General features: G+C 39.9%; 1 protein-coding gene across 1 annotated transcript in view; it reads left to right on the forward strand.

The window, feature by feature from the left end:
- LGR4 (leucine rich repeat containing G protein-coupled receptor 4) overlaps positions 1 to 9,359 on the forward strand; it is an 85,235-nt gene extending 75,876 nt beyond the window's left edge. Inside the window, exons 14-18 of the mRNA XM_030039349.2 lie at positions 175 to 246; positions 549 to 674; positions 2,093 to 2,214; positions 2,876 to 2,950; positions 6,091 to 9,359. Coding sequence (XP_029895209.1) covers positions 175 to 246; positions 549 to 674; positions 2,093 to 2,214; positions 2,876 to 2,950; positions 6,091 to 7,367 — 1,672 coding nt within the window. The 3' untranslated portion in view covers positions 7,368 to 9,359. The remainder of the gene's footprint in view (positions 1 to 174; positions 247 to 548; positions 675 to 2,092; positions 2,215 to 2,875; positions 2,951 to 6,090) is intronic.
- Positions 9,360 to 9,890: the final 531 nt, after the last annotated feature.

A 9,890-nucleotide genomic window follows, 5' to 3' on the forward strand; every position in this document is an offset into this window, starting at 1 on the left:
GATTTGGCTGCTACTGCACCTGGCTGACTGGGGAGAGAGGGGAAATGGGAGGGTTGTTCAGCTTTGCTGACAAAGGCATAATTTATTTGTCACCTTGGCTTTTTTCTCAGTACGGTGGCTGTTAAAAAGTTTTGATGAAACTGCTAAAATAATCTCATTTGGCATTCATTGCAGCGACCTCAGTAGAAATCGAATCCATCAGATCCACAAGGAAGCTTTCACCACTGTTGGAGCTATCGTTAACCTGTAAGTAGGCTATTCTATGCAGTGACCGCCTCTCTCTATCATGAAACTTCTGAAATAGTAAATATTTTTAGCTTAAAATTAATACGTGCCCATCGTGTTTCATCTCTGTGAATCACGAAACCTCTCGCTAGCTGAACACATGCAGGGCACGCTTCTTTAAAGTGCCTGCTGCGCTGACAGGCATTTGCCAGACCACAACCTCAATATGACACTTTAAAAAGCCTTCCTACTTCAATGAAATGTATGCTATAGGATCTGCAAACGTACTTTGTTGTAACACTGTCTTAATATTCACATTTCAGAGACCTAAGTTTCAATGAACTCACTTCAGTTCCAACTGAAGGATTGAACGGACTGAACCAGCTTAAACTTGCAGGCAATTCTGAGTTGAAAGAAGCTTTGGCAGCAAAGAACTTTGCAAAGCTCCGGTACGTTGGTAAATAACACCAGAGAGTGCCTCGCTTATTTTGACAGTAACAAGCAATGTGACAATAAATGAAGCCAGTTTAGATAATACTCATGACAAATGGTCAGGCCGTTTGCCGAGTCCTGTAGTGCCTTAACGTTGGTATGTATATGAAAGGGCATCTGACTCTTCTGAAGCCATCTGAATGGCTTCTTCTGGTATAGAAGCCATTTGCAGACAATTTTCTTGGAACCTTTTGTATTTTTCCTCCACCGCTTTTCAGGAAGTTATCATATGACTTTGGAGTAGTGGTTTGGGTGGATTCCATTTGTTAGTGAACTGAGCACATCTGTCATTCAGAGTGTGGAAAACGGGAGCAGATGCGCAGGTGTCTGATTCCATAATCACCATGCTTTATACATACACTGTTTATTCTTGGAGGCAAATAATAAAGAGTAACAGTAATCATTCAAATGGAAACCTCGTGCTGATTTCAGTGGGAGGTGGATCAAACATTGATTAATTGCTTTGCATTTTCAAAGATCCTTCTGCACCTCAAGAAGAAGCAGTTAAAAATTGTTTCCCATAGTGTCCGATGGAAAAAATGGAGATGAAGATACTGTTAATTTGTTGTAAGGCCAGCAAATGAATCCATGTCACTTTTAGAATCAGGCTTCAGCAGTCCTGTGGAGCCAGCAGATCCGTTTTTAGGTTTTGATCTGTGTTTGAGAACTAATGCATTGTGGGATCCTTTAGACTGATGTTCCTCCCAAATGTTTACCAGAACAGAATTCAGGAACAATACTGCAGATAGTTGATATTGTAGCCTTGAGTCAGAAAAATTAGCTTCTGGTCTGCTGTTTTCTCATTGTTTATGTGAACTTTTAAAAACTCTCTATGAAGCTGTATTTCTTCTCTACCAGGATTAATGGTATGTACCGTTTCTGTCAAACACACACAAAAAAATAGGAAAAAAAAATAATCTCATTTCAGGGCCACAAAATGAAGTGAGAAGAAAAGATGTAATTTTTAACATTGTGGTCATCTGGGTATTAACCTTCTTAAAAAACAATTACTCTTTAATTAACTTGCTTCATTAGCTTTTAGTTTAATTTGTACAGCAACACCACAAACACTGATCAGAATTTGATTTGTATGTGGAGTAGAATGAGGAGTAGAGGGCTAAACATCACAGAATTTTCTTTGTACCCGTTGCAGCAGATGAGACTTGGATCCATCACCTATTCTTTATCTCATTGCAAAAGTTCATCAGAAATGGTTACAACTGATACAATTTGAAATAGTTTACTATTAACAACCATGACCAAAAGAAGCTTCAGTTTTAGCACTGAAGTGTGCCACTGAAATATTTTTAATAGATGGTAATCTTAACTTCGGTTACAATGGGTAACGCTCTTTGTTGTTCTGCCTCTATTTCAGGTCACTCTCTGTACCATATGCTTACCAGTGCTGTGCGTTTTGGGGTTGTGATTCTTATTTAAACTCTAATGCTGAAGATTCCAGTCACCAAGATCAAGGTGCCTTGATGGATCGCGAGAAGGGTAAGTGTTTCATTGTACTAAACTGGCAGTATTATTTTGGGCCAGACTAGACCGAATAACGGTGTATGTTGTCTTTGAATAAGGAAATTTGGAAAAATGTAAATCTTTATAGGGATACAAAAGCTGTCTCTGAAAGTGCTTAGCAGTTGCTTACAGATCAGCAGTGCCATGTTCCTTCTAAATGCGTGAAATGGATTTATCTGAGAGTGTAAGATTTGCCTGTTTTTTAATAATAAAAAAATAATAATCCATATTTTAAAAAATTCTAAACTGCCAGTATTGTTTCTGTCATTTTCTGCTCTGGCAGAAATGGTTCTCAGTATTTCAGCCTTCCTGTTCAGAAAGGGCTTATCCTTCCACTGTCTACTTCAAGGCCCATAGATCTTTCCCTGGTGATGAAAGATGTTGCTGCTTTGTTAGAAAGCATTCTGAGTAGCTGGGACAGGCAGTAGTAATTCAAACTGCTGCAGCGATTTCCGCACTGAGCGTTTGACCTTACATAGCAAACTGGAACAGCTCCACTTGTTAAAGCTTGAATGTTGGTGAAGTGTTAGGTCTTTGATCTTTCAAAGGACTATTTCCATCCTAGGCAGCTTCACTGCATTTCACTTTTTTTTTCTTTCCTACAACTAACCTGTTTTTCATTTTTACTTGGATACAGCTGATGCAGATGTTCTAAGAAATGAGGAAAATGAGGAACTGGGACAGACTATTATTCACTGTACACCAGCAACAGGTAAATCTTATAATGTGCTTTAGCCACATTGTGAACTTCAGGCACGGTGTTATGCAAATAGCTGTCTGCGGAATTACATGTTTCATTCCTCGTAGTCATTCTGTACACAGAAGATTAAATTCTACAATGCCTGGGTGAAACTTCATTTGATGTCAGTGTTGTTTTGGATGAGCAATCACAAAGATTTGGCTCAGCTTTAGACACATAGCACCATATCGGAGAACTATGCTAGGAGAAAAACAGAAGTTTTGTTCCATAAGCAGAACGCTCAAGACTGTAATACTTACATTTGGAGCCTGCTGTGTTTAATGCACTGCCCCCTAATTCTGCATTACTCTTGCCAAAGAGATGTCTGTGGAGCAGACTGTATGAATGCTCATCTGTTTCAGTGAGAAGTCAGCCTGTGCTTTAAAAGCTTAACTCAAACTGCTGTCATTGGTGGTTTTAACTAAGCTTGATGTCTTTGCAGAAGAGAGGATGAGGAACGCTTATGTGATCTGTTCCCCAGCCCTGCTATAGCTGCATTAACTGACAGCAGAGGGCTGTTACAAGTAGCTGGAGCAGGCAGTAGCATCTTAAACTGCTACAGATATTTGCGCAATGAGTAGTCTTATTGGCACACCAGAACTGCTCCAATTCGGGCTTGAACAGTCCAGGAGTGCTGAAAGTCTTTGATCTTTCAAACGAATATTTTCATTCTAGGCAGCTTCGTTGCTGCCCTTCTGCTTATCTTCCTCGAACTGCAAATTTCCACACGTGGTTCCACTCAGCTCCTAAAGCGCTTGCTGTGGTGCCTCCTGCTTCCTTGCCTTTGCCATGGGCTCTCCAGAGGATTCCTTCTATATGTCTTGTACCCTCCTGTTTGCGTAAACAGGAATACATAGATGGGGGGAACTGTATGCTTCCAGTGAAGTTACTTCTGGATGAGCAGGGGTTTTCCAAGTCTTGTTTCATTCTCTTCTCCTAAACTGGTATTTTACATCCATTATGAAAATCTGTTCGGTCTTTGTCTTTCGGGCTAGCTCCAGCTTTAGTATACAGAATATCACAAGGATTTCTTGATCACAGCCAAAAAAAAATTGTGGTCAGAAAGTCAAATACATTATTAATGTAACCGTACGTGATCTGAGAATTAATTTGACCGAGGCTACTTATTTGCTTTTGATCTCCTGTTCACAGAATGAGAATTCAGATGGTGTGTTACATGGGTTAAATCTTGAAAGCCTTTAGCTCTCTTTTTTTTTTCCCCATGCCAGAGATGCTGTAGCTCTAAAAGGGAAGGAAGAGCTTGTTTTACAAGTTCACAATTTGCCTTGTTTTTCACCAGTCCCTCCCATACTAACGACTTGTTTTCTATGCCATGCTGTTGTCTGGTCATAAGTAGGACACTCCACCCACGGTGTAAGTTGTGAATCATTGCTCATCTCGTAGATCCACTTTCCGCTTTGCCTAATGGCAGGAGTGGATTGCTGAACAGTGGCACTCAAGTAACGTGGCACTGAAAGCCGTGAAACTCATCCTTCCGAGCATGAACTTCCCCCGGTGGGCTGGGAATATTAGCGAGAGAGGAGGGTAACTTTTAGCTCTAAGGATAGTTAGACCTTGGGAGAAAGACAAGGGAGGAAAGTGTGGTGGAGTTTGTTTGTCTGAAGATACCTCACTGTACAGCTACTAGAAAACAGACTTCAAATTGATTTTTGTTTGTCTGAAGATACCTCACTGTACAGCTAGTAGAAAACAGACTTCAAATTGATTTTGGAAGCACAGCATCGGCATTTTTAAATTTCCTAAATAGGAAGTTGTTTTTATTTTTAAGTAGACTCAGTTTAGCAGCTATTGTTGCGTCATGTGAATGTACTGCAAAAATAGTTATTTTGGCGAGAATGTCTTACTCAGGAATACCTGCAAAAAAAAGGGATTTTACTGCTGATTTTACTGGTCTGATAATCCAGATAGCACCGTTATTCCCTGCCCAGAAATGAAGCTTGCTCGTTTAAACAAAAAGATTCTTTTTTGACTTGTCAGTTCAGTAATTTCTGGAAGTTGCTTTAGGCCTTGGGAGACTTTTGCACTGACATTTAATCGTTCTCCGCCGTTGCTGCAGCCCACGTTAGTGATGGGTTGTACTTACCTTTCACCTGCCTGAAGGGAAGGCACGAGCTGCGCAGAGCCAGGAGTCGCCGGCTGAATCCGGCGCGGAAGCTCCGGCCCAAGGTTGCAGCACAGTTTGGCATTTTTCTGCTCTGCCTCCAGCTCCCAGTGTGCCCGACTGGAGGGAGAGATCCCCAGCTATTGTGCTTTGGACAATTAGCTGTGCTTAATGGGGATGTAGGAGAGGTTAAACTCTTCTAATTGTTACTTAAAATCAGTAGGATTTCCCTATGGAATAAATAGCAATTAGAAGGATTAGAAGGGTAAGCAGTAGTAGTGACCTTTTTTCCTTGTCTCGCCTCGTATTATTTTGCTTGTTGGAAGTTTTTTATTATTTAAGCTTTTTTAAGTGGCAAAAGAAGAAGAAAAAAATCATTTTCCCTATATGACTTTCCAAGCTCACAGTGCCTTTCAGTGATGGGGGGCGGGGAGGCGGGGGGGGGGCTTGTGGTGAATTCCTGTCCCTATTAAAGCTGATTAAATTGAATTTGTCGGCTGTTTTACAGATATTTCCTTGTGACCAAAAGTTACTCCAGGAGGCATGGTTGTGAATCATTTTTTGAGAGAACACGTTGCTTCTAAAAAATTCTTTCCCCCACTTGCTTTTATTTTGTTACCAATTTTTTTTATGAAGTATGAAATCTAAAGAAAATAAAAAGTATTTAGGTGGCACTAATAAAAGCTATTTTGAGTAGCTAAAAGGTAATTAAGTTTGTTTAGCTAGCTTGTTTATACAAAGCATTCTCAAGTGACCATTCATCGCAGTAATTATTATTTCAGGCATAATTAATTAGTAAATAGCTTCAGCAGAATAGTTTACTTTTAACTGACCTATTTAGCAATTCAGCTGTGTACTCTATTCATGAATTAATGAGTTCTCTTGTAATACCTTTTGAAAATCTTGCTTATTCAGGCACGATTTTTTTTCCTAAATTGGTTGTCCTTATGTTTTTGTTTCTTGTTTTTTGTTTGTTTTTTTTTTCTTCTAGGTGCTTTTAAGCCTTGTGAATATTTATTGGGCAGCTGGATGATTCGACTTACTGTCTGGTTTATTTTTTTGGTTGCTTTGTTCTTCAACCTGCTTGTCATGTTAACAATATTTGCATCCTGTACTCCATTGCCGTCTTCCAAACTGTTTATAGGCCTGATTTCTGTCTCTAACTTATTTATGGGAGTCTATACTGGTATTTTAACTTTCTTGGATGCTGTCTCTTGGGGAAGATTTGCTGAATTTGGCATATGGTGGGAGACTGGCAGTGGTTGCAGAGTTGCTGGGTTTCTTGCAGTCTTTTCGTCAGAAAGTGCCATTTTTTTCCTGATGTTGGCAGCTGTTGAACGGAGCTTCTCTGCGAAGGAGATCATTAAAAAGGGGAAAAGCAATCGCCAAAAACAATTTCAAATTGCGGCAGTTTTTGCTTTCCTGTGTGCTGTGGTAGCGGGATGCTTACCACTTTTTTATAAAGCGGAGTACTCGGCATCACCCCTTTGCTTGCCCTTCCCCACTGGAGAAACACCTTCGTTAGGTTTCACAGTAACTTTAGTGCTCCTGAATTCATTAGCATTTTTGCTAATGGCCGTTATCTACACTAAACTGTATTGCAACTTGGAAAAAGAGGACCTCTCCGAAAACTCGCAGTCCAGCATGATTAAGCATGTCGCTTGGCTAATCTTCACGAACTGCATCTTTTTCTGCCCTGTTGCGTTTTTCTCATTTGCACCGTTGATCACTGCGATCTCTATCAGCCCTGAAATCATGAAGTCCGTTACTTTGATATTTTTCCCATTACCCGCCTGCCTGAATCCAGTTCTGTACGTGTTCTTCAACCCAAAGTTCAAGGAAGACTGGAAGTCGCTCAGGCGCCACTTGACCAGGAAGAACGGAGCGGTAGCAATCGCCGTCAACGCTCAAGGGGGCTGCGTGGCGCAGGATTTTTACTACGACTGTGGCATGTACACCCATTTGCAGGGTAACATCGCCGTGTGCGAATGTTGCGAATCGCTCCTTTTATCCAAGCCCGTGCCCTGTAAACATTTAATAAAATCACACAGCTGCCCCGCGCTGGCGGTGGTGCCTTGTCAAAGGCCGGACGGCTACTGGTCGGACTGCGGCACCCAGTCAGCCCACTCCGACTACGCCGACGAGGACGACTCCTTCGTGTCGGACAGCTCAGACCAAGTGCAGGCCTGCGGCCGCGCGTGTTTCTACCAAAGCCGAGGGTTCCCTTTGGTTCGTTACGCCTACAACATACCGAGGATTAAAGACTGAAAAGGCTTTGTGCCGTCAGCTGTTCCAATAAAGAGGTATAAAGCTTCGTAGACTGTTGCCTGGTTTGACCTTTCGAGCAGGAAGCACTTTTGTAATCATCGTTTAGTGTCGTTTGTAAAGAAGGGAAGCGGGCAGTAACTTCTTGAGCCATACATTTAAAAATAATTAAACAAATAAATCAATTGCCCTGACTGTAAATAATTGGTAAACCAAATTTGTTACCCAATATTTTTATTCTTTCCACGCAGTAGTGGTTTCTTTTATACGGTTTTTTACATGCTAGTGGCGTGTTTCCACGTTGTACTCCAGTTGTACTTTACTTCTGCTGTTGGCAAGGTAAGTTCTGTTGATTTTTTTTTTTCTTTATTTTTTCTGCCAAAGCACAATATAAAGGACAGCTGTTTAATATTAAAGAAATTATTTTTAAATGTGACTTTTCTATAATTAAGCAAAAAAACTCTCTTGCTAGCTTTGTATAGTGTATTCAGCATTGAATCTCAGGATGAATTTTACTGCAGGGCCAAAAAAGGGATTAATTCTCCCATACATAACTGTGACAGCAATATAGGAATACCATGTTTGTTTTGTATTTCAAGCCAACGTTCAATTTTAAAAAAAAGGTCATGTTACAATAAAGCACTAGTAATCTACACTATCTGTAGACTATGAAATAGGCGTAGTAAGAGCTGTCAGGAATAATAGGGCTGAACACATTCTTCCAGTGATGATGCATTACTTCAGGTGAACCACAGCAGCTTTCTTCAGTATTATGCAGTCGGGTCACGCTGTTGGAAGGAGTGTCGATGCATCGGTGGGTGTTAGCTTGGCTGTCGATGTATACAGCTCGTGTCTTTGCAGAAAGACTGGGGAATACTCTGCAGCCTGTTGAATGTTACAGCACCCCAATAATATCTACGAATAGACTTGAGATTTTAGCAAATAGAGGGAAAACAGAAAGCAATTTTGCAATAAAAGAAAAGCATTTTTGCCAATTATTTTGCTGAGAGTGAAGTACACTGTGCAAAGTCACTGATTTTCATGTAAATCAGTGCACTATTTTAAAACCATTCAAGTCCTGCGACCCAAATTATTTAAGTACAATCAGTGATCCATTTATCTACATTTAGTTTGAAATCTGATCGATATAAAGTTAGGAATGCATGATTAAGTAATTACATATGTTTCTTGAACGAAGCACTAAATCGAGAGCAAATCCACTGCCATCCTAGTTACTCTGGAGACATTCTCATTAAGATTTAAAGCTAGATTGCTGTTTTAAGAATTAAACTGTATATACTGTTCATACAATGAATTTTTATCTTTGTATTGTAAATTATTTGATAGAACACATGATGGGAAATGTGGCTTCAGTTCATTTTGTTAATTAAAGCTACCTCCTAAACAATAGTGGCTGCCAGTAGCAGAATGTTTAAAATGTGGTTTATATACTTTTTGCATTGTAAATAGACATGGTTGTATATTGTCACTGTAATAAAAACAGAATCCTTGTATATCAAAATCATGTAGTTTGTACAAAGTATGGGAGGATTATTTACTGTATGCTGTTAATTTTGTAAGCCGAAATATTCACATGTAAAAACAAAAGAGAAGAAAACCAACCCAGAGTTGTTAATTCTTATATTTACACTCATGAATATTACATCTGCAATTAGCATGGAATGTTACATTGAAAGCAAATAAAGGGTACATGACTATTGATTGTTATTTATCTCTGTTTTTCAAAAGTTAAGGCTGAAAATGGTGCACATGTGAAATTATTGAGCGTAAATAACGTGTCATTTGCTCTCCACTGCGTGTGGTGAGAGTTTCAGGAAAGAATTGCCAGCGAAGTAAGAAAGTTGCCAATTTGCAAGTGGATTTATGATCTCGGACTAATGCTGACTCTTGGCATGCAAAAGGTTAAAACCTTCAGAGAAGTGTTTGCCCTTTTAGAAAGCAATCTCTTTAATAAAGGCATTACTACATATTGTATTTGAGTTGAAATGGTTTTAGTATGGCTTGGAAAAATCATACAGATGATGATTTTGGTTTTGATACTATTTCCATGCTGAGACTTGGGGGGGGGGGGGGGGGGGGCGGTTAGCCATAGTCTTGTAAGAGTCCCAGTCTGTTCCACACTCTCTATGTTGGCCAACCAGTCACAGGTAACGAGCATACTTCTAACAAGAATACTTCTCGAAAAGGACAAGAAATGTCAGATGCCGTTTCATAATCGGTAGGGAAGGAAATCCAACTGTCAATTTCAAACAATGTTTTTGAGTATGGATTTATTTCTTCTTCTGTTTTACAAATGAGTTTTCACTGAAATGCTATTAAAATGGTCAGATGCGATCCATTTGGAGTTACAGTGTTTAATTTATACATCAATATGGTTTTGATTTAATGGAGTCGGCCCAGCGTCTTCCAACACACGCAGGTTTTATCTGCTGGTACAGGCGAAAGAATACAGGCACTGGCTACTAAAATCAGCCCGTCAAGAAGCAGTGCTGCAAAACTTGCCTG

The sequence above is a fragment of the Aquila chrysaetos genome, chromosome 16 (genome assembly GCF_900496995.4).
Source record: "Aquila chrysaetos chrysaetos chromosome 16, bAquChr1.4, whole genome shotgun sequence".
NCBI classification, from domain to species: domain Eukaryota; kingdom Metazoa; phylum Chordata; class Aves; order Accipitriformes; family Accipitridae; genus Aquila; species Aquila chrysaetos.